Genomic DNA, 25,659 nt, shown 5'->3' with positions numbered 1-25,659 from the left:
CACAAATGACAGGAATGCCTTCTCTTTTAAGACCGAAGAGCACTCCATTGTGTATATATATGGTCGGCTCTCCGTATCCGTGGGTGCTGCATCCTAAGATTCAGTCCACCTCAGATCAAAAATATTCAGGAAAAATAAATAAATAAAAATACAACAATTAAAAACCAATGCAATAGAATAACTATTTATATAGCATTTACATTGTATTAGGTATTGTAAGTAATCTAGAGATACAGAGGATGTGTGTTGGTTATATGCAAATACTATGCCATTTTATATAAGGAACTTGAGCATCATGAATTTTGGTATCTGCAGGGGTCTTGGAACCAATCCGCAGCAGATACCAAGAGACAAGTGTATACCACATTTTCTTTATCTATTCATCTGTTGGTGGACATTTAGGTTGATTCCATATCTTGGCTATTATGAATAATGCTTCATTGAACATTGAACATTGCAGTGCTTCAACATGCTGATTTCATTTCCTTTGGATATATACCCAGAAGTAGAATTTCTGGATCATATAGTAGTTCTATTTTTGATATTTTGAGGAAGCTCCATATTATTTTCCATGATGTCTCTGCTAATTTACATTCCCACCATCAGCGTACAGGGGGTTTCCTTTTTCTCCATATCCTTGCAAACACTTGTTATCTCTGGTCTGTTGGATAATAGCCATCCTAACAGGTGTGAGGTGATATCTCCTTATAGTTTTCATTTGCATTTCCATGATGATTAAAGATGTTTAACATTTTTTCATATACCTGTTTTGCCTGGCCTTTTGAATTGGAAACAGAGAGAGTGGTTCATCAAAGAACTGGGACCACAAGAGCTAAGGGGAGTGGCATGAAATAAAGCTAGAGAAGTAAACAGACTTCACTGAAGGTCTTCTAAGCATTGCACTGGAATATCACTACACTAAGAAGAAAAAATACGGGAGAACAGAGACCAATTAGTGCTTCAGAGAGGAGGTGGCATTTAAACAGGGTCCTGAAGGATGGGGAGAATTGGAATGTGGTGAAGAAGTATGAAGTGGGGCTTGGGGAGAGGAAGGGTAGATGGGTAGATGAAGGCATTCAAGTAAGAAAGATCCAGAGCTTACTGAGAAGTGGTAAGCAGTCCAACTGGACTGTATGAAGGGAAAGAGTGGGAGATAAGGCTCAAAATGGAGATTAGAACCAGGTCATTTTACTTTAAAGACACCATTTCACTCTTTTTTTAAAGCATTGCTTATTTTTTAGGGTACCTTGCCTGTTGAAACCCAAGAGAACACCTTATATCTTACAGCCTTTACTGTGATTGGAATTAGAAAGGCTTTTGATATATGCCCCCTGATGGTAAGTGAGCATTTTCTTTCTCTAACACTCATCATGTGTTTCTATATCACAATACCGAAGGCGTCACCAATCTGAAGACATTTAGTTCCAAAAGCTTCTTTTTCTTCTTTTCACATTACTTGAAAATAACTGTAACTCCAAAATCAAAGTATTTCAGAACTATGATAGATATTAAACATCACTTAGTTCAACTACTCGTTGGCGGTTTAGAGAGCTGAGGCCCATAAGTACGGTGAATTCAATTTCCCAGTGTCACAGGCTACTGAATTGTAGCGCTGAGTCTAGAACTGATAACTGGGACTGTGATGGGAGAGTGACCCAGTGTCTCCAGCTTCCCTCTCTTATCTCTGCTAGATCCTACTGTATGTATGTTACTGTTGCCTTGTAGTTGAGGGACTCTGTACCATGCGAATGCTGAGGAGACACAACAGCAAATTTGCTACTTTAGCTTGTTCTGCTTCATTTGTTCAGAAGCTGAGGGGGAGAATAGAGTGGATCCACCTAAGTGACTCAACATAGAAGATCCCAGAGGTTAATGGCGATAATACCCTGGTCTGGGAAGAGATGGAGCCCCGAGTTGAGGCCTACAAATCATAAGTCAATTAGACATGCCCTTCAAACCAGGATAAAGAATCGAGATGGAAAAATTCAAGGGGATTTGCAGGACTGGAACCACAAAACAAAACAATTTCCTTTTAGTTTGTTTCAAAAGCATTGGTATTTACACCGAACAAGACAAAATAATCAATGACGACCAGTTCCCAGGGACCTCGAGGGCCAGTTGGCATTTAGTGGCCACATGAGTGAGAGACACAGGCAGAACTGGGAGACTAGGAGCCAGGCTGGATGTTAGCAGCCTTGCATCAGGCTTTCTCCTAACCCACTTATCTAAAAATAACTATTTAATAGTGTTGGGACAAAGCAATTGGGACTATTTTCTCAGGAATTCTTAGGATCAAAAAGTACTTTGGCAGCACTCTTTTCCTGCTATTTATGGTGTTATTTTTAAAGTATATCTCCTTTTGAATGCAAGAGCCTGTCTCAGCCATGCTGAGAGGGAATGATGAAAGTTGTGTCTGTGCTCGTTGCTTCTTTTTCCTGGACACTAAGTGTGATGTTGGAATCAGAAACTAAAGGGGCAAAACTTCTGAAAGGGAAGTGAGAATTTGGAGGCAAGAAGCTTAACCCAGTTTGAACAATGTCATTGTCCCTTCTGAGATGATGCTTTGCTTCTCTCAGAAGGATCTGCTTCACTGTGATGCCATCCATTTTCATTAGGTTGGTCCTCTTTCCACCTCTCATCTTGCCTGCCCCAGGATGGTGTAACCTGAGGGTAGTTCATATCAGTTCATAGGATGCTTGACAAAGAAACTTAGGTATCTTCTGCTCTTGTTTGCAGAAAATCAGTACAGCTGTAACTAAAGCTGAAAACTTTCTACTTGAAAATACCCTTCCAGCTCGGAGCACCTTTACGCTGGCCATTGCTGCTTATGCACTTTCCCTGGGAGATAAAACTCACCCACAGTTTCGTTTAATTGTTTCAACCCTAAAGAGGGAAGCTTTGGCTAAAGGTATGACCTGTTCCATACATTTATTCATAAAGCATTTACTAAGTCTGCTAATTCTGGGAAGTGGGTGGTGGCATGAAAAGTTGAGTTGGACACATCGCTGCCCTCAAGGAACAAATCATCACAATACAATGTAATAAGTGCTGTTATTCATTCATTTATTCATTGATTAAACAAATATTTATTCATTTCTTTACTCCATAAATATAAATGGAGTAGCCACTGGATACTTCCTTTGTACCTGGTACTGTTCTAGGTTCTGGGGATAAGAAAACAAACAAAACAGACCTAAAAAAATTCAGTCCTTCATGAAACTTATATTCTAATAGGGGAGGAACAAACATGATAAATAAGTAAAATTTTGTGGATTGGTTGGTGATGACTAATGTGAAGAAAAATAAAGCAAGGAAAGGAAATAAGGTGAGGAGTGGGTTGCATTTTTAGATAGGGTGCCTAGGCTGAAGCATCCCTGAAGATGGTATTTGAGTCAAGACCTAAAAGGAGGTAAGGAAACAAGTCCTGTGGCTATCTATAAGGATGTTCCTGGTGGAGAAACAGCAGGTGCAAATCACCTGAAGCACGAGCATGCCTGGAGGTCCAATAATGAAAAGAAGGCCAGCATGACTGCAGAGGAGTGAGATGAGGAGTAGGAAGTAAGGCCAGGGAAGGAAAGGGTGAAGGAGCATGGGCAGGTCACGTAGGACGTTAGAGGTCATTACAGGGTCTATTTGGGGCTTCTGTAGTCAGTTGTGGATGGACAAGTCACCCAAGCAAGCAGGTGAATTGAGGCTAAAATCCAGCCCATGCTCCAGTCCCCCAGCTGTGCACCCTGGTTTAGGGCTGCTTCCACTCAAAGCCAGGGCTGCCTGTGTCTCATCCACGTCAAGGTGCTGTGGGGCCAGAGGGAGCCTAGAACTTCAGCTTTGAATGAGAAGAGAAGCCACTGGAAGATTTTAAGCAAACAAGTGCATGACCTGGATTTTATTCTACCAGGTTTGCTATAAAAGTATGTATTTTGTTTTGAAGAATGAAGGTATTGCTTACTACAGGTCAAGAGTAAAGAAACAGAAAGAGTAGCAGTGATCATTGGCATGATTGGGCTCTTCAGAGCCCTCTCCTGCCTGAGGTTTTCTAAAAGTTTTATAAATATTACTGAGGTTTATAACCATCTACAAAATTCGGCTTCTGTCATCAATTGTTTAAAAATGACTAAATTTTAACATATACCTCAAAACCATTTGTATGATACTTCTAAAATAATACAAAATAATTTATTGTGCATTGTAAGATATGGATCATAAATCACAGAATTTAAGAGACAAAAGGGAACTTAATAATTCAAATAATGTTTGAGCTAGAAGTTTCTTTAAAAACCTAAACTAAACCCTTTGTTTTAAATACACAGAGTAACACCTAAGTGGACACATAGATACTACAGTAATAGGGTATTGGGCACGTGGGAGGGGGAGGGGGGCGAGTATATACATACATAATGAGTGAGATGTGCACCATCTGGGGGATGGTCATGCTGGAAACTCAGACTTGTGGGGGGAGGGGGGAAATGGGCATTTATTAAAACCTTAAAATCCGTACCCCCATAATATGCCGAAATAAATAAATAAATAAATACAGCAAATCTGAGTCTCTGAGAGGGAAGGAAAATATCATGTCCAAGGTCACGCAAATAATGTAGTTATGAAATGTGAGCATACACATCAAAATTTCCAAATATACATTACTAGCTTTTAAAAAAAATTATTTCCAAATATGCATTACTATTTTTTAAAAAATAATTTGTTCCAGGAAGAAGAATTTGAGGTTACAAGTTTAAATTGCTAAAGCAATAACAAATATAATTAGAATCTAATGTATGAAAAATACTACATATGTGAAATTGTCTTTAGTGCTTTAAATTGGGAGGAGAAGCTGGGCATGGTGAGCTCATGCCTGTAATCCCAGCACTCTGGGAGGCCGAGGTGGAAGGATCACTAGAGGCCAGGAGTTTAAGACCAGCCTGGGCAACATAGTGAGATCCCATCTCTACAAAAAATTAAAAATAAATATATAAATAAATAAGAGATAACAAAAGACTGAACTAAAGCTTTGGGTATGATCTCATAATTTTCAGGATGTGAATTTTTGCCATTAGGGAGAAAGGTTTTCCAATTTATGTTTTCATGTCAATAAGAATAATAATAATCCTTTTTATGTACATGGTGTTTTCGAGTTTAAAAAAACTTTTACATTTAGTATCTCATTTGAGTTTTACTGCAATGGAAGAAACTGTTATCTATACTATAGGTATTAGGAAACCAAGTCCCACAAAATTAAAGGAATTTGTCCAAGTGGACATAGTCAGTTAGCAGGAGAGATAAGAACTTGGCTTTACTAATTCTCAGTTTATTTTGCTTTACACTCTGCTATACTACCTCTCCCTAGTACATGTGGAATTTTTATGTTGATCTTCTTAAATATAGATTGAGAATCTTTTATCTGGAATGCTTGGCACCAGAAGTGTTTTGGATTTCAGATTTTTTCAGATTTTGGAATATTTGTATATACATAATGATATTTCTTGGGGATTGGATCTAAGTCTAAAATTTGTTTATGTTTCATATACACCTTATATACGTAGCCTGAAGGTAATTTATACAGAATTTTTTAAAATCTTATGAATGAAACAAGTTTTGACTTTATTTCAACTGCAACCCACGAGGTCAGGGTGGAATTTTCCATTTGTGACATCATGTTGGCACTCAAAAACTTTCAGATTTTGGACCATTTTGGATTTTGTATTTTTGAATTAGGGCTGTTCAACCTGTAAAGTCAAGTAGCACTGTATTGAGGGATTTTGTTTTGTATTGGTCATCTTGAGGAAGTTTTTCTTACAAAAAAAGGTAAGTAACTTCTAGAAACTGGAAAGCCACAATTATACCTGTTAGAATTGTTATGTCAAATTCACATTTTTAATCATATTAATGAATGTGATTTGTTGATGTTCAGGTAATCCACCCATGTATCGTTTCTGGAAAGACAGTCTGCAACAAAAAGACAGCTCTGTACCTAATGCTGGTACAGCACGTATGGTAGAAACCACTGCCTATGCTTTACTCACCAGCCTGAGCTTGAAAGAAATGAATTATGTCAACCCAATCATCAAATGGCTATCCGAAGAACAGAGGCATGGAGGTGGCTTTTATTCAACTCAGGTAACATTTTTTTGTCTCATTTCATCTTCCTGTAGACATTTTTATTTGTTCCCAGACCACACATTCCACATTTATTCTGGCCTCCATGCTTTTGTCCACCAAATAGCATGCCACAGGTATGAATAAACATCCAGAATCAAAGGACCTCCACCCCAGAGGTTGTCTGCATGAATACCCTCATTATGCAGAGGAGGGAATGAGCCCAGGGAGGTTCACTCAGGGAGTTAGTAGCAGAGCCAAAATCAGAATTCATATCTCCTGACGCTAAGCCCAGCACTTCCTTTATGATTCTTAATCATTATGAAAGGCTAGCATGATTATCAGCAATTATGTCACGTCCTATGTAATAAATAATGGCGCCATGTAGATAAAGGTACTGATACTTCTTCCCCACCAAAAAAATAAATAAAAAGTGAGAGAAATACTGATTGTTTGATATTTTATAACTATTATGTAGTTGTATAACATACACCTATATCCAAAGTTTAGCTCAAATATTACCATCTTCCTTGTTTCCTGGATGTTTAGATAATGATGGAGTTTGTATGTCTATATATATAAAATTTAGAGGTAGAGGGGTCCTTCAGTAGTAATTTAGTGATCATCTAATAGGTTTCATCTTGGGTATAACTGTGGGATTAGCAGAAAAGATTGCTCTATTTATTAGTATTGGCTGCCATGAACATAGACAGAGGAAGTACCTATGAATTTAATATCTCTGATCTAGTCATGTTTCCTGATTTTATAGATGAGGAAGATGAGGTCCAGAAAGATAAAGTTCATTCACTTATCTCTTTAACAAATACTTGTTAACTAGCTACCATATGTACCTTCTGAATGTAATGGACATTGTTTTTGTCAATTTTGTGCTACTATAACAGAATACCGGAGACTGGTTAATTATAACAAATAGAAATTTTAAATTAGCTCACGATTCTGGAGGCTAGGAATTCCAAGAGCAAAGGACAAGAATGTTGTGAGAGCCTTCTTGCTGTGTCATCCCATGGTAGAAGGTCGAAGAGAAAGTGAGGAAGAGAGACAAAGAGACAAGAGAGAGACAGAGCAAGGAGTGGCCAAATGCGTGCTTTTATAAGAAACCCAGACCTGTAAAAACAAACAAACAAAACTAAATCCTGCAATAACAGCATTAATCCCTTCATGAGGGTGGCACCCCCATGACCGTAACACTTCCCAACACCACTGCATTGGGCATCAAGTTTCCAACACATGAACTTTGAACCATTGCAGACACCAAGAAAGACATGATATCCACCTCTGCAATGGATCCCTTAACCAGTTCCACCGGTCAGCTGGAGTTTCATCTCCAGACAGTGCTGCCTTACCCTCTCCTAAAAAAGGGCATTTGTAAACAGGGAGTATATAAATAAGCTAAACATATTTTTGTATCTTGCTGATTGTTGATAGGATACCATTAATGCCATTGAGGGCCTGACAGAATATTCACTCCTGATTAAACAACTCCGCCTGAATATGGATATCAATGTCTCTTACAAGCACAAAGGTAACTTCTACCAATATAAGATGACAGAGAAGAATTTCCTTGGGAGGCCATTGGAGGTAAATGATGAATTTTTTGTAATATTTTACAGTTGCATGGGATCATTGAAACCATCTATTCCACCTGTATTTTACAAATGTATATAATCACTACTTAAACGTATGCTGAGTGCCTGCTAGGTCCTGAGCAGGGTGCCTGCTATATCCTGGGCATGAGGGATCCAAAAGTAAAGCACGGAAAACTTGTGTGATGGGGAGAGACCATCATTTAAATAGACAGTGAAAATAAGAGTCTTGATGGGTACATGGAATTACAGAGGGGGTTTCCTGATCCACACTGGAATCTGTCAAATGTGCCTAGATGTATGGGTCAAATCTGGAAGAATCAGAATGAATTATCCAGGTGAAGAAAAGGGAAGAATCTTTCAGACATAGATAAGAGTACACATAGTACAGCAGCAGAGTAAGAGAGAAGATGTGTTTGGAAGTCAGTCAGTGGTTTCTTTTGGCCCTGGTCATCCATGCAGACTGTAGCCAGGGTGGAGGTAGCCTTTAGGTCCCCCAATTTCCTTACCCCATGTCCTTTGCTACCATTGGAGTCTTAAAAGTTAACCGATAGCTTTTGAAAATTTCCCCAAGAAAAAGATACATTGGAAAAACTAGATTCTATATTAATATTCACTGTCAGTATACAGCTGCTAATACATATTTTTCTAATTACCATGTTTGTATTATTTTCAAGTATATTTAAATATACAAATAATTGGAAATAGTCCCCACTGTCAACATCCTCCACAAGTTGTTTGTGAAAAGCAAATAAGCATGACAAATGAAATTTCATGCAAAAATTGCAAACCAGTGGCCCATAGTAAAATATATATTATATATATATGGATATGGATATAGACATAGATATTTGGCAACATTTAAAAATCCAGAGATTTCAAAAAAAATCTGATTCCCAACTTCCCTTCAAAAACTCAAAGATCTAGTAACAGGGCTCGGGGCATTGACATGCTTTCTTCAATTTTCTGCAATCCTCACAAGTCACATGACATCTGCATATGCATATATGTTCATTCTTGCTTTGTGCCTGGGCCTCTGCAGGCATTTGTGCTTGTGGTTCCTAGTTGAGGAATGTGTATCTCCTTTCCCTGGGAGCATTTAGAGTTCACCATAGATTCACATTCTGAGACTAAGCTCTAAAGATGAGATCTTGATGTGAGAGGTAGGCCTATTTGAGGTAGCTGGAATTATTCTTTTCTAGAGGGGTAATGTTGTAAGGGCTGCTTGTCATCTTAAAATAACCTAAACCTCAGACCAGGATGCTGCCTCCACGTGATACCTGGGCTGTTATTAGCTAGTTCGAAATTCTCCATTCCAGTGTTTCCTGAATGTGTGGGGCACTGTAGTTTGAACGAAGTTAAACAAGTTCTTTAATCCAAGATTCCCCTAATCTTTAATATGCATGTGAGTAAGTGAAGTGATTCTAGGGAGGAAGAGGTGCAGAGGCAGGGCACAGTGTACCGCATCTCCCAAACTTATTTGTCCACAGTCGCCTTTTCTTAGGAAGCATTTCAAGGCACTTGTTTTCCAGTGAATGCTGCTATATTCCATCAGGAAGAACAAGAAAGTTGACTTATTTTCCTACATTTACTAAAAGTTAAAGGAAGGATTGACAAACTTTAATGCATGCAGAATCCCTGTTGCATTGGCGTGCTGAGCAAAGGGAAAGGGAGGCTGCAGACTTGGAGTAAAGGAAGAGCCAACTCTTCAGGCCCCTTGCTCAAAATGATCTCTCCCAACTTTCCACAAGTTAGGGAGCATTTGGACTGGGGGAGGGGAGAGTTTCTCTGGAAAGAAGAATTACTCAACTCAGTTCCTGTCTTCACTTTCCTCCTAGCAGACTGGGAATAACATTAGCAACCAAGGATTTGACAGGCTTGGGTGGGGTGTGAGGAGTTTGGGGTAAGGTACCAGGGGTTTTGACAAACAGAGCCTAGTGACAAATGGGGAAAATGAACCATCAAGAGGTGGAAGAGGGGTGCAAAGGGGAAGGTAGGAGAGGGCCAAAGATGGATTGCACCCACACTAGAGTTACGTGGAAGTTCCCTGTTCCTGGTGCTAATGAAAATGATCTTCGCTGGCACATAGAATGCTGATTCCTGAGCTAGACACTGAAAGGAATTTATTCAGTTGACAAAAGGAGATGAAGATCCAGTTTTACCATAACCATATATAAATGAAAATGTAACCAAAACCGACCTCTGACACATTGGTTTTCTTGGTTCACTCAAGAGACCTCAGACATTTTATTTACGTGTAGAAGGAAAGTGGGAAGTTCCAGCATTTTTCAGTGCCTACTATGGACATAGCATTTTCAATGTCTTATCCATTTAATCACACAAGGACTCTGAGAGGGGAGGCTGGTAGGTGTCAGCCCACTCTTTTCATTGTTCTATACTCCCCCCCCTATTTGATGATAAAATAAAGCATGGTTTCTCTACCCACCTTTCCAGGTGCCTCTCAATGAAGACCTCATTGTCAGTACAGGATATAGCAGTGGCTTGGCTACAGTACATGTAAGTATTTAACTGAGTGCCAGTAGGGAGTTAGGTGTCCTTTTGTACTAGCTAACATAAAAGCCAGGGATTTTGCCACAAAGAAATCTGGGCTTCGGTAACCATGAATAAAGTAGCATTCATTTATCTAATTCTTCCTAGCAATCTTTGTAACTGGCCTCACAATTTATTTTTGTACATTCTGTATATTTGTGGAAATTTATACATTTTGTATATTTATGGAAATTATATATATTTATATATATATAATTTTATGATTATATAAGTACCTATGTTTATATATGTGTGTATATGTATATATTTTCTCTATGGTTAGTAACATAGTCATATCTCATTTATCCAGCATCTTTAAGGATTGATGTTTTATACATCAAGGCTTATATTTCTTTCATTTTAGCCATTTTGGCAGTTGCAAACTTTTCTAAGCTATTTATGTGTGTCCATGCAGTCTTAGACTGCATGGTCTGAGCATCACCATTCTATTGATGATTTTAATCATGCTCTTATCTTTAGTATATCATTATTCCTTCAAGGACTATTTATAATATTGCATGGGGGTGTGGATTGTCCACTTTTCTATCACTTCTGGTTGCTCTCGATGTGCATACTTCTGGCAGCCCCTGCACATCCATACACACCTAAACTTTGCTGTTGGCCATGACGATGTGTGGGCTGGGAGAAACCTGCAATTCCTAGCCTTACAGTGCTATGTGTTACATTTAAATATACAGGCTCATTTTAACTTAACAGGATGAGAGCCTTGAGAACTTTACTGTAGAGTAAGGTGCTCAGATTTGACCACATAGGGTTTGGACCAAGTTTCTGCCTTGTCAGAAGTCATTTTTTGATTACTTTGAGCTTCTCAGCTACATTTCAGATTGTGTAGTTTGCTGAAAGTCCAGCTGCTGGAAAAATGAGTCACTAATGTATACCATTTGTACTGGATTGTGAAAGTAATACTTCAGGCATCTCATTTGCAGCAGCAGTACTGCCATGGTAACTTTTTCACTTTCCCATTATAAGTAGAATCTTGTTTACTTGCCCCAATATAGGTAAGAACTATAGTTCACAAAACCAGTACCTCTGAGGAAGTTTGCAGCTTTTATTTGAAAATTGATACCCAGAACATTGAAGGTAAAACAGCATGATTTATATTGTAATTTTGTCTAAACATAAAGAATGTCAAATAGAGAGCTCCCCTGACTAGGAAAAATGTGCTTGCTTAAGAAACAAAAATGTTTAATTGTATTCCTTAGCAGGTTGACATCCAAGTAAACATTACTGCCATTTATTGCAATAGATGGAACTCTTAGTTCCATCATAGTTGGAAACTAAACTTAATAACGAAGATAAATGTATTCACTATTGATCAAAAAAAAAAAAATATATATATATATATATATATTTTTTTTTTTTTTTGAGACAGAGTCTCACTTTGTTGCCCAGGCTAGAGTGAGTGCTGTGGCGTCAGCCTGGCTCACAGCAACCTCAATCTCCGGGGCTCAGCGATCCTACTGCCTCAGCCTCCTGAGTAGCTGGGACTACAGGCATGCGCCACCATGCCCGGCTAAGTTTTTCTATATATATTTTTAGTTGGCCAATTAATTTCTTTCTATTTTTGGTAGAGACGGGGTCTCGCTCAGGCTGGTTTCGAACTCCTGACCTTGAGCAATCCGCCCGCCTGGGCCTCCCAAAGTGCTAGGATTACAGGCGTGAGCCACCACGCCCAGCCTCAAAAAAATATTTTGACTAACTACATTACTTTTTAAAAATGTCGCTAGTTGTAAAGCCACAGAAAGATCTAGTTCTAGAACAATGAATTTCTGTTACTTTTGTGTCAGCTTTCAGTTCAGGACCCTGAATTCTCTATTACCCTGCTAGTTTTCCATCCCTAAGCCTTCTGTATTCCAAGGGGTCAGGCAAATGCACGTTTCTCTGCCTCTATCTTTAATTTAGTCTCTCTAGTACTTATGGCTTTTATTTTAATTTTTTTTTTATTTTCGTTTAACCCGTGATATTCAGATCTCTCTGCTGGTTGGCTCTCCCTTCTCAGGCCAAAATAAAGTCCACTTGTACACTCCAGCCCGTTGCCTCCAGGGTCAGGCCAAGTTCTGCTGCCTCTGCATTGGTGTCTTCCATTTGTGGCTCAGAGGCCTGTTCCTACAGAAAACTTCCCAACAACCTGCAAATCCAGACATCTGCCAAACAAGTTACCAATACATATTTATCTCAAATGACTTCTTCTTTAAACTATAAGTTCTTTGAGAGCAGAGAACTGTTCTAATTATTTAAAGACGTGCCGGTATTGTCAGTAGGCTTGAATTTCTGTTAAAATTACCAAAAGTGTCAACTTCCAAATCATAAATCATTTTTAAGAATGTTCAGAGAATTTCTCATTAATGATTCTATTCTGACAGGTTCCAAAACAGATAAAAATAGATTACACTCATATTTATTTATGTGCTTGCTTGTTTTCTGTGTGTGCCAGCATCCAGCTACAGAGGCTATGGCGACTCGGAATATAAACGCATAGTAGCATGTGCCAGGTGAGCCTCAGCCTGTTTCCACAAAGGGGAATATAGAATTCAATGTCTCACTTTTGTTACACTATTATTTCTTTACATATTTTTGAATTTTAATATGTCCACAATGGTACAAAATGGTTAAATTTTTTAAAATATGCAGACTAATACTCTTAAATAGCAACTTACTATAAAGAACAGCTTTGATTTTGCTCATATAGTTTTCTCTCCCATTTTTGTCTTCTGATTCAAACAGTATAATGTTAATTTTTCCTAGCTTTCAGAAGGGTAGAGATGTAATATAAGTATTTTAAAAATAAAATGCAAAAGATTCTCTCATAAGCACCTCCTACTGTCTTACTTAGAAAGTAAGGACTCTCTGATAGTAGTTTGAGACAGCTGCTGTGGGGTAGGCTCTGCCAGGAAGTATTCAAGTGACTTTTGGCAAGTCAGTTCACATCTCCAGTCCTCTTCTGTAAAGCAAGGATATTGCACTACCTCATCTCGAAGTTTCTGCCCATTCTAATTGTGCACAACTCTGCTATATTAAAACAGTAAAAAGTTCTTATTAAAAACTCATTTGACTTACTTGACAGGAGGCCTAATTCCAGATTGTCAATATACAAAAGAAAGCAAGTAGAAATGTAATCTTGAATATTCTATCCTTTGGTTTTTACAAATTGGGGACAGAATGTTCCAAAAAGGCGGGTGGAATATCCTTTTGGCTCTGTGACACTGAAGTTAGGTTGGGTAAATTCCAAAAGTAACTGTGTAGTACTTATTCATGTAAGAAATTCTTTGCCTTCAAATATTCTCTCTCCTGTTTAAAAAGTGCCAGCTCACAGTTTCTATGTTCAGAGGGTCTCTTTCGTGCATTTAGCTTTTTACAACCTCTCTGTTGTATTCGTAAGAAAAGAAAAAAAGATTTCATTTCTCTAGCAACAAAATGCCTTTGGGGAAGATTGCTGGTTTTGGCAGCAGGCAAAGGCTTCTTGAAAGGAGGATTTCTGTTCCACCATTGAAATAGTCTCCATGGCAACTAGTCATCAAGACTCCAGCAACCTTTTCATAGACAGGCTCCACTCAGGAGGCCCTTTTCCATCTCCTTGACAAAGTATTTGCATCTGTGAGCAAGCATTCTCTGCTTCTACCCATCCAATTAGGGAGATGCTCAGATGTCACATTGCAGATCCAATGTCTTATATTCTGTTCTAAATTGTTAATTGGGTGAAGAATGGGGTTAAGTTTTTATGAGTCAGAGATTTTATAATACTTTTAATTATTGTGGTAAATATTACATTTAAAACTTCTAACAGGGACTGCTTCATAGATGCTCTATGAGGTGTGATTGAGGAAATGATATGCCCTCAAACCTCATTAACTCACATAATATCTCCTATTTTACTAATACTCACCCATGTAGGTGCGATCAATTCACTTTCCTCCTTATGAAGCTGCCTTCCCAGTTTCTTCCTTTTAATCCTGACTGCTTTTCTAAACTCCACTCTCAAATATGCAGCTGCCTCTCAAGCATCTTGAGGTGAGGCTAGAACCTGAAATAAACTTTTGCAGAACCACACTCCCTCTGTCCCACTCCTGCCCCCACCAGCCTGTCCCTATTTTAAATCCTCTAACTTTCCTTAATGGCCCTGCCACCCAAAACCAAAGCCTTGGAATTATAAAGATAAATTTAAAACACAAGTTTATACTTCTCCACAGTTAATTTTACAAATAAGAAAATGAGCTTAGAAAGGGGAAATGATTTGTGGGAGTCTCTCAGCAGAACTGGGATAAAACCCAAGTTTCTGATTCCCCATTTCAGTGTTCTTTTCTCTCTCACAAAACAAAAACAAAAATACCCTTCCATTTTACCCTCTTTGCATTTCTGCTTAACTTCCCACTAGCATAATTCCTAGACAAGGAATAGTCCTTGAAACATTATTTTTTAAATAAAGTATCTATTGTGGAAAATTTAGAAAATAGAGAAAAACATGAAAATGAAAAAGAATAATCACTTATAATCCCACCATCCAAAGAAAGTATCCATTAACATTTTAGTGTATTTTCTTGCAGCTTTTCCTAGACATATTTATTGAGTCTCTTTTCAATATACAACTAATTTTCTCCTGTGAATATGCTTCATTAGAAAATGAACCAGAATCATAAGATCTGGGTTCTTTTTTTCCTCCAGAATATTAAGGGGGTACAAATGTTTTAAGTTACATGAATCATTTTTGTAATGCTTTAGTCCTGGCTATAGGTGTGCCTATCACCCAGATAGTGTTCATAGCACCCAGTAGGTTGGTTTCTTTCCCTCCCTCTTGCCTCCTCTCCCTTGGTTTCTTTCCACGGAGTTTTACTTCCTTCTGTGCACACATGTGCTCATCAGGTAGTTCCAATTTAATAGTGAGTACATTGGTGTTTCTTTTTCCATTCTTGAGATACTTCACTTGGAAGAATGGTCTCCAGTTCCATCCAGATTGTTGCAAAAGGTATTAATTCATCTTTTTTTATGGCTGAGTAGGACTACATGGTTACATGGCATACATATACCACATTTTATTATTCTACCATGAATTGATGGGCACTTGGGTCAATTCTACATCTTTGCAATTGTGAATTGTGCTGCAATAAACATTTGAGTTCATGTGTCCTTTTGGTTAAATTGCTTCTTTTCCTTTGGGTAGATACCCAGTAGTGGAATTCTTGGATCAAATAGTAGGCCTACTTTTAGTACTTTGAGGAATCTCCATGCTGTTTTCCATAGAAGTTGTACTAATTGGCAGTCCCACCAACAGCGTATAAGCATTCCTTTCTCTCTGCATCCACGCTAGCATCTATTGTTTTTGGACTTTTTAATACTGGGGTAAGGTAATATCTCATTGTGGTTTTAATTTGCATTTCCCTAATGATTAATGACATTGAGCATTTTTCATATATTTCTTGGCCATTTGTCTTTCTTCTTTTGAGAAGCATCTGTTCATGTCTTTTGCCCATTTTTTAATAGGGTTCTTTGGTTTTTCCTTGCTGATTTGCTTGAGTTCTTTGTAAATTCTGATTATTAGCCCTTTGTTGGATATATAGCTTATGAATATTTTCTCCCATTCTGTAGGTTATCTGTTTGTTTTTTGATTATTTCCTTAGCTATGTCAGAAGCTGTTTTTTAATTTCAGCATATTATAGGGGTACAAATGTTAAGGTTATGTATATTGCCCATGCCCCCCTGCCCCTTGAGTCAGAGCTTCAAGTGTGACCATCCCCCAAACGTTGCACATCTCACTCATTATGTTTGTATATACCCATCCCATCCTCCCCCTCCCACCTGCCCAACACCTGATAAATGTTATTCCTATATGTCCACCTAGGTGTTGATCCGTTAATACCAATTTGCTGGTGAGTACACATGGTGTTTGTTTTTCCATTCTTGAGATACTTCACTTAGTAGAATGGGTTCCAGCTCTATCCAGGAAAATATAAGAGGTGCTATATCACCATTGTTGCCAGAAACTTTTTAACCAAATCCCATTTATTCATTTTTGTTATTGCCATGATTGCCACTGGAGTCTTTTTCATAAATTCTTTGCCTAGATTGATATCTAGAAGAGTTTTTTCCTACATTTTCCTCTAGAATTCTTATGATTTCATGCCTTAAATATAAGTCTTTCATTCACTTTAATTAATTTTTGTGAGTGGTGAGAGATAGGGGTCCTCTTTTAGTCTTCTGCATGTGGCTATCCAATTTTCCCAGCAACATTTATTAAATAGGCTTCTTTTCCCCAGGGTTTGTTGTTGTCTGGTTTGTCAAAGATCAGCTAGTTGTAGGTAGATGGCTTTATGTCAGGGTTCTCTGTTCTGTTCCATTGGTCTATGTCTCTATTTTTGTACAAATATCAGGCTCTTTGAGTTACTATAGCCTCCTAGTATAGTTTGAAGTCTGGTAATGTGATGCCTCCAGATTTGTTCTTTTTGTTTAGAATTATTTTTTCCAGGTCTAGGAAATATAACTTTGGTAACTTGATGGGGATTGTGTTGAATTTGTAAATCACTTTGGATAGCATGGACATTTTAACAATGTTGATTCTAGCTATCCATGAGCATGATATATATTTCCATTTGTTTGTATCTTCCACAATTTCATTACTCAGCATTTCATAGTTCTTGTAGAGATCTTCCCCCTCCTTGGTTAAATATATTTCTAAGTATTTTATTTTCTTTGTAGCTATTGTGAATGGTATTGAGTCTTTGATTTGACTCTCTGCTTGACTGTTATTAGTATATAAAAATGCTACTGACTTAGGTACATTGATTTTGTATCCCGAGACTTTGCTGCATTTATTTATCAATTCCAGGAGACTCTTGGTGGAATCTTTGGGTTTTTCTAGATACAAGATTATATCATCAGTGGAGAGAAAATGTTTGACCTCTTTCCTGATTTACATACCTTTAATATTTTTCTCTTGCCTGATTGCCATGGCTAGGACTTCCAGCACTGTATTGAATAGGAGTGGTGACAGTGGGCACCATTGTCTTGTTCCAGCTCTTAGGGGGAATGCTTTCAATTTTTCCTCATTCAGTATGATATTGGCTGTGGGTTTGTCATATGTGGCTTTTATAATTCTGATATATGTTCCTTCTATGCCTACTTTGTTGAGGGTTTTTGTCATGAAAGGGTGCTGGATTTTGTCAAATGCTTTTTCTGCATTTAGTGAGATGATTATATGGTCTTTGTTTTGCTTTTGTTTGTGTGGTGAATCACATTTATTGATTGACATATGTTGAACCATCCTTGCATTCCTGGGATGAAGCCCACCTAATACCTGGATTCTTATGCAGCTCTGCATGAACTAGCCATGTGACCTTGAACCAGTGCCTTGCTCTCATCCTCATTTTCCCCAGCTAGTTAGCTTGGAGTGGATGACCTCTATGCTCCAGAATAGTGGTCCACTGAGATTACTGATCAAGTGAGGAAAGAGAATAGATAATTCAAAGATCTCTTGCAACTCTAAAATTCAGAAATTTTAACCCATACAACGTAGAGAAGCAAGTAAAGTGAAACCCAAATTTAAAAATTAGGCCTGCTAAGGAATAGGGTCCTTTCTTAAAGAATCTTATCGATTTATTTATTGTATTTCCTAATCTCTTATGTATTTTAGCTATAAACCCAGCACGGGAGAATCATCATCTGGATCCTCCCATGCAGTGATGGATATCTCTCTGCCTACTGGAATCAATGCAAACCAAGATGACTTAAAAGCTGTAAGTGTTTTCTTTTATATATTGTTATGAATGTTTGGTTTTCTTTTCTGAATTATTTTATAGAAAAATTTGTTTCCTTTCATTTTAATATGCCACTTTCATAAACTTATCCAGAATATTCTTTCCAAAACAACAATCTACCTAGGTTTTGATTTATCAAAGTGAAATGGAAGCATATATTTCCATGGCCCAAAAACATGATTGCACATGCTAACTGTTTAGACTCTTTCAAGAAAAGGAACTGCTCTTCAATTTCTTTGAGTAGTGGATCGCATCCTTGTGATTTAATATCTCATCAACAGGTGAATGCATTTACACAGAAAGATAACGAAATTAAATTCAATATTTTCTCTTTCCTTCCCTAGCTTGTTGAAGGGGTAGATCAACTATTAACAGATTACCAAATCAAAGATGGACATGTTATTTTGCAACTGAATTCGGTAAGCTCCACCTCCTGCCATTTTTCCTTTATTGTTACTATTCAAAATTTATAAGTTAAAATATTATGAATATCTTCTCTCTCATAATTTTTTTAAATCCTTGAATTTTTCAAACAGATTCCCTCTAGTGATTTCCTTTGTGTCCGATTCCGAATATTTGAACTTTTTGAAGTTGGGTATCTTAGTCCTGCTACGTTCACAGTGTATGAATACCACAGACCAGGTAATCAACTCTAGTCTAAAATTTCTTTGGAAGACTACTTTACATTCTTTACAGAACATTTAGAAATCCACCAGAATCCTGTAAATTTTATATATTGCCTTTTTTGGACACCACTCTTCAAAAAAGTCTCAACTAGAACATTCATAATAACTACTATATACAAACTACTTCATGACATTGAGCAAATCATTTCACTTCTCAGTTATGAGTTTCTTCATTTTTAAAATAACTGGATTATATTTCCCCCAACTTTAAAATTCTTTGCCTCAAGTTTATCTTTGGTGTTCACTTTCAGTATTCATCACATTTCTCCTTTTTAAAGAAGCCCACTAACCCTTCTATTTCTTTAGTCTCCTCAGAACAACTTCTACCCACCCTATCTATATTCTTATTACATTTTGCAGATAGCTCTATTGTGGAATTTATCACATTACTTTGTAATTATTTGTTTGTATATCTTTCTCACCAATGCCAGAGTGTTTTCATTCTTTTGTGCCTAGTATCTAACACAGTGCCAAGTATATAATGTGAACCCAATAAATATTTGTTGAATGAATGAGCCCACATTTGACTACTCAGAGAATGTTAAGTAATAGGAGAGCTTATTGGTTCAGAAGACAGATGACTCCACCTTGGGCAGTTCTACTTGTCAGAAAATTCTTAAAGTGAATCAAACTCTGCCACCCATTTATTCTAGTTTTATATTCTGAAATCACATAGAGTATACTTAGAGACCTCTTCCCCTTGAGAGAGAGATATATGTGTGCTTTTCTTCTCTTGTCCAGCCTAAATAATTGAAATCCTCTCAATAGATCCTCATGTAACATAATTTATTTTCCTCTTATTCATGGAACCATCAAATATTTTCATTCTGAGAAATAAATATTGAACAGGAAAATTTCAGACAGAACTAAATTGACAAGGGGAAATCTTTCTGTGGGTAGAGGAGCCCTTCCCAGAATAGCCAATTCATAATTTAACTTCCCTGGGCCTTAGCTATAAAAAGAGAGGTTTGGAAAAGGCGATCTCTGAGGGCCCATGTAAGAGACTCACTGATTAGTAAATGTGTTGTGCATCAATTACGCCACTTCTCTTAACCACACTTTTATTGCCACAGATAAACAGTGCACCATGTTTTATAGCACTTCCAATATCAAACTTCAGAAAGTCTGTGAAGGAGCCATGTGCAAGTGTGTAGAAGGTAAACTCCATTTAACATATTTAAGCTGCATATTTGTTTAAAGCAGCCATTCATAATCTTAGTTTAGTCTGGGGGGAGTTGTTTGGCAACTTGTCATTTTTCAGAAGTAGAAATGTTATATCAGCTGATTTAAAGCTAATGATTTCATTGAGCATTGTAGAGCTACTTCTCCATAACACCTGAACAACCTGATGGTTTGTACTGTTCAGAGGCAGAGAAACACCATCCAGACAGTTGTTGGATATCACAGCGGTAACACGATGTGAAATTTTACTTTCTCTTAGTCTTTTAACGTAATAGAACCATAACCCAAGGAAAAGAGGCTCAGGTCTAAGACACTGGCTCCTCTGTCTTTCCTCTTATCCTTCCATTTAATGGAATTCTCTGTTTATTTATTATCCAGTTCCATTAAGTCGCTTGTAAATCAAAGACAGTCTTCTTAGCCAAGGAAAAGATCCAGAACTCACCAATAATCAACCACTGGCTCCAAAAGGGTCTGGATTGGTTTTGGCTTTGTTTTTTTGTTTTGTTTTTTTTTCCCCCAAATCCTTAATATCTGCACATTTCCTAGGTACTTATTGTGCCATCTTTTAGCTACAAATCAGTCAAATCATCATTTTGGGTCCTTCAAAGGACTTTTGATTGTACTCAAAATGGAAAAATTTCTCCCTTTCTTCAGGGGAAGCACATGTATTTCTGAAGAGCTGAATGTTGAGTAACCACTCATTCTAAGAATAAGACTTATGCTCAAGATTTTGTTTTTGTTTTTGCTTGTTTTGTTTTTGCTGTATATAATGTTTCACTTTGTGGATGAGGATAAAATGGGCTGGCCTTAGGAATCTGACATTTGTAAGATTATACTGGATTGTCTCTGAGCTTATAAGAAATCATGTTTACGCCTAGAGAGAGTATCTGCTTCTTTACATTAAGCTGACTTATATCATTTTTCACAAAATCCAGCTGACTGTGGGCAAATGCAGGAAGCATTGGATCTGACAATCTCTGCAGATACTAGAAAAGAAACAGCATGTAAACCAGAGATTGCATACGGTAAGTTCAAAAGTTCAATAAAGTTCCATTAAACATGAAATTTTATGAAAATAAGATCAGTTAGAAAAGTCAAAAACTTTGCATAGTGATTATATGGAAACAACATTCCATGTGTTCCCTTGAAAGAAAATGCCATCAATTTTCAGCATTAACATGCAAAGTTATTTATTCTTCAACAAAGAAGTGTGACTTTCATTAAAAATAATAGAAGTGACATGCACACAGCCAAGATACTTTAATAAACCCTTTTGAATGACAGGCACTAAAACATACTCAAAAGGGAACTTTTGGGAAGCCACACAGATTTAAGATTTCAGTTCTGTATTCTTGCAGTTGATAAAGCAGAGGCAGAAACTGAAGTGATTTGGGAGATTTGGTTCTTTTAAAAACCTCTTCAAGGTAAAACCAGAAATACTAAATAATTTTCAATATATGTACAATTGCAATCCATGTTTGAGACTCTCTCCATTTCAAAAGGAGGATCTCCTTCTATTTGCCTAGAGCTCAGAGCTAAATCAATGTTCAAGTACAGTTGTCACCTTGTCTCAGTTCCTGATAGAATTAGCTCCTTTATTTTCTATCCATAGTTTTCAATTGTTTTTGAGAGAGGAGGAGCATATTGGACACTATCTCAAATCTTTTATTAGAAATTATAAGGGTATTATTTATAAGTTTAAAAATAGGTAGAGATGATTTGTCACTTTGTGGTTACCAACTGCTTTCATATACAATTTCTTGTTGAAGTTCCATACGAGCCCTTTAAATTGACAGAGGATCTACCACCACCATAATTATCAGTGAAGACACTGAGGCTCAGGGAGATTAAATAATTTGTACAAAGTCATGCAGGAAGTAACTAGTAGAACTGGGATGCATCCTGGTCTCCAGTGTTATTTCCATCATAGTTTAGTGAATTCTCTTAATAGAAATATGACTACCAGAATGAATTTTGTATGGTTTCATTTAAATTCATCTTAATTTTTTTAAAAAAGTCGAAAAGTTGTCTAACTCTGCCAAGATCCACTGCAATTTTTAAAATTTACATCAAGACTTGAAAAGAATAATATATTGTTTTAGGCCGGGCGCGGTGGCTCACGCCTGTAATCCTAGCACTTTGGGAGGCCGAGGCGGGCGGATTGCTCAAGGTCAGGAGTTCGAAACCAGCCTGAGCGAGACCCCATCTCTACCAAAAATAGAAATAAATTAATTGACCAACTAAAAATATATATACAAAAAATTAGCCGGGCATGGTGGCGCATGCCTGTAGTCCCAGCTACTCGGGAGGCTGAGGCAGTAGGATCGCTGAGCCCCGGAGATTGAGGTTGCTGTGAGCCAGGCTGATGCCACGGCACTCACTCTAGCCTGGGCAACAAAGTGAGACTCTGTCTCAAAAAAAAAAAAAAAATATATATATTGTTTTAACAAACAAGTAAGAATTTCACTAAATTATTTCTTCCCTTCATTTGAGGAATATTTTTATTCTAAAATATGAGAGATCTATTTTAACACAGATAATAAATGCAAGTTCCCTCTCTCTACCCATACCCACACCCATGTTCACCATAAAGACTCAAGAATCTGTAAATCAGAACATTTCTCATCCATTTTAAGCCACTAATTAGCAATAGCCTGTGGCTCAGCCACAATGAGTTCACCCATCTATCATTTATTGATCTGTCTATGTCTGGGAGAGACTCATTGACTTGCAGAATCTCAAAAATGGACAAACCTTTTAGGTCATTCATTTCAACTCCATCAAAAACAAAATAAAAGGGGTCTTTTCTGCAGCCACATAGAAGGGATGGGCTCCTTCAAGCTGATCATTCCAGAGCTGAAGTCAAACACACCATGCATCAAACATTGATGCCTGACTAAAAAGAAAACAGGATTGGAAATGGTTTGTGTCAGATAGTTGCCAATCCAAGCAAGAATGAGTAAAGAAAATAAGAATTCTATTAAAAATCAAAGATCAAAGCTAGTGGAGCTACACAAGGTGGCAGCAAGGCAAGGAAACAAGGAGGCTCACATGGTTTGGCTGAAGAGTAGATAAAGCCCCCTCTGTGACCAGGTAGAGGAGAGGTTCTTCAAAGGATGCCCATGGGCATGACTCCGCTACTCTTAAAGGATCAGCACCTGAACCTTACATTTACCAAAGGCTTGTTTTATGTGCTTCTCTTATTTAATTTAATACAAATTTTGTCTTAATCAGCCTGTTATATAACAGTGGCCAGGCCTAATGACTCAGATTGAGAGATTGACTCAGAATGAGGGGATTTGAAAAGGCTTCTTGGAAGAAATAAGATCTACCTCAGGGGGCCCATGATAGCTTGCCATGCTTAATTTCTCATTTGTTTGACAAATTCTGGCTTCTATTGGACATTAGTGGTATTAAGCCTAAATTTTTTGTTCTTGTTTTCATTTTTTGCCAGCTTATAAAGTTAGAATCACATCCATCACTGAAGAAAATGTCTTTATCAAATACACTGCAACTCTTCTGGATATCTACAAAACTGGTGAGAAGTCATTTATTTAACAAATATTTAGTACTTACTGTGTGCCAGGCATTACATTAGACACAGTACAACTTGCATAAGACCAGCCAGGGCTCCTGCCTTCATAAAGCTTTTATTCTACTTGGGGAGACACATTTTTTAAAGGTGTTCATATAAATATTTCTCATTTAATCCTTTTTTCTCAAATCTCAGCAAATCCATTTGATATGTTGTTCATGTGTTCTTTCCAGTACCTTGTAACCAATGAAAACCATAATGCATCTTCCAAATCTTCAACTTTTCATTTGAATTTATTTAAAACATTTTTAAATGAAATAGTTGATTTATTCAATAATGATTAAAATGTATCTTACCACCCTATTTATATCTTTCAAAAAGTTATTTTCTCATTTCAATAGATATAAATTTTGCAATAAGTAGGACCATAAATTTAAATTGCAATAATATATTTATACTGATTTTTTTTCTTTTGAAGTTCTGTTTTCTTTTTTTTTTTTTTTGAGACAGAGTTTTACTCTGTCACCCCAGATAGAGTGCAGTGATGTCATTGTAGCTCACTACAACCTCAAATTCCTGGGCTCAAGTGATCCTCCTGCTTCAGTCTCCTGAGTAGCTGGGACTGAAGGCACATGCCACCACCCCCAGCTAATGTTTCTATTTTTTATAAAGATGGTATCTCACTTTTGCTCTGGCTGGTCTCAAACTCTTGAGCTCATGTGATTCTCCTGCATTGGCCTTCCAGAGTGCTAGGATCACAGGTGTGAGCCACTGTACGTGGCCTCTCTTTTGAAATTCTATCAAGTATTTTAAGTCTGAAAATACTTAATTTTTTTTGTGAGATAGGGTCTTGCTATATTGTCCAGGCTGGTCTCAAACTGGGCTCAAGGGCTCCCCCTAACTCAGCCTCCTGGCTTGATTATTTTTAACAATACTCTAGAGTTTAAAATTCCATTAATACTTTTCAAATGTTTATTTGCTTTATCAACACTGATAAAATTTTTTTTAGTTTTTTATTATTTAAAATGTTTCACTGTTTGAAACTGATTTGTGATGTTATTTTATTTTTCATTGATGGTCACAAATTTTCTTTATTTGAACCTTGATTGCCATTTTGTTGAAATAAGTGTTTAGCACTTTGATTTTTCCACAATTCAAGTTTTGAACACTATTTGCATCCAACATTGACATCATAAGCAATCATAAGCCATTCCTTTTTTACTGAAATAACAAAGTGCTTTTCGTTCCAAAAATGCAAATTGTTTGCTTTATTTTGTACCAATTCTTGCATAGCATTCAAAGACATTCTGGACTCTTCTGAATTTTGCACAGCATCAGATGATTACCAAGCTATAGTCATTTATTATTATTATTTATTCTTTGTTCTCCTGTAGGTTCAGAAGATTAATTTTTATGATATTTAAAAGGAAATGTTAAGAAACTTTTGCATATGCTTTATCTCTTCATTCTGGATGTTCATTTTTAGTACTTATACATTTTGAATATATATTGAATATATATAAATATCAAAACACCACATGATACTTACACAAGAATTGCTGTATACTAATAACAAACCATCTAGAATCCAAGGCAAACTGTGTAGTTTGAGGATAATAATAAATTGGCATTTCTCCTAAAGCATAGGGTGTTTAAAGTAAGTGAGGATATGGATGAAAAAAAGATTAGTGATTGTTGAAGCTGGGGTTAGTTAACTATTCTCCCTTCTTCTGTATAGGCTTGAAATTTTTCACAACAAAAAGTTTTAAAAAATAATAAGGCCCCATACAGCCACACTGCTTACTATGACAGGGGCTGAATTGGGAGATAGTGCTGAGAACATTGCTCAGATGTTGCGTAACAGGAAGCTATGTCACTGGGACAGCCTAAGAAAATTAGCTTGAACTAATGCATATACACTAAAATTTATATTACTAATGAAAGTTTGTGATTTACATAATTACTATCATATACTACTTGCCAACAGGCTCAGAAAAGTTTTCCAGAATTTAACAATTAGGATGAGTCTGCCAGAGTTTAATAGTTGGATATCAGCCCTGAATATAGAGTATCAGACATAATTTCTGCTTCAAAAAGTTTCTAGTCTAGCTGAGGAGACAGACATGTGGGGCAAAACATTGTGTTAGAAATTAAGGTATAAAAGAAATAAGGGAGAAAAAGAAAGATATTTATGACAAAGATCATCAAGAAATGTTAAGAGTACTGTGAGAATTGAAGAAGGG

At 37.0% G+C, this 25,659-nt stretch overlaps 1 protein-coding gene and 1 long non-coding RNA gene across 2 annotated transcripts in view; one reads left to right on the top strand and one right to left on the bottom strand.

The window, feature by feature from the left end:
• Nucleotides 1-25,659, bottom strand: part of LOC142874310 (uncharacterized) — a 60,176-nt gene that overhangs the window by 9,871 nt on the left and 24,646 nt on the right. The window lies entirely within an intron of this gene.
• C5 (complement C5) overlaps nt 1-25,659 on the top strand; it is an 87,989-nt gene that overhangs the window by 60,436 nt on the left and 1,894 nt on the right. The window contains exons 27-39 of the mRNA XM_012771708.3: nt 1,242-1,337; nt 2,737-2,908; nt 5,909-6,114; nt 7,540-7,692; nt 10,152-10,214; nt 11,267-11,348; nt 12,703-12,760; nt 17,890-17,992; nt 18,358-18,432; nt 18,550-18,655; nt 19,773-19,856; nt 20,817-20,906; nt 23,336-23,419. Coding sequence (XP_012627162.2) covers nt 1,242-1,337; nt 2,737-2,908; nt 5,909-6,114; nt 7,540-7,692; nt 10,152-10,214; nt 11,267-11,348; nt 12,703-12,760; nt 17,890-17,992; nt 18,358-18,432; nt 18,550-18,655; nt 19,773-19,856; nt 20,817-20,906; nt 23,336-23,419 — 1,372 coding nt within the window. The remainder of the gene's footprint in view (nt 1-1,241; nt 1,338-2,736; nt 2,909-5,908; nt 6,115-7,539; nt 7,693-10,151; nt 10,215-11,266; nt 11,349-12,702; nt 12,761-17,889; nt 17,993-18,357; nt 18,433-18,549; nt 18,656-19,772; nt 19,857-20,816; nt 20,907-23,335; nt 23,420-25,659) is intronic.

The sequence above is a fragment of the Microcebus murinus genome, chromosome 12 (genome assembly GCF_040939455.1).
Source record: "Microcebus murinus isolate Inina chromosome 12, M.murinus_Inina_mat1.0, whole genome shotgun sequence".
Classification (NCBI taxonomy): Eukaryota; Metazoa; Chordata; class Mammalia; order Primates; family Cheirogaleidae; genus Microcebus; species Microcebus murinus.
The sequence above is the reverse complement of the archived record's forward strand: the minus strand, read 5'-3'. Positions and strand labels throughout refer to the sequence as shown.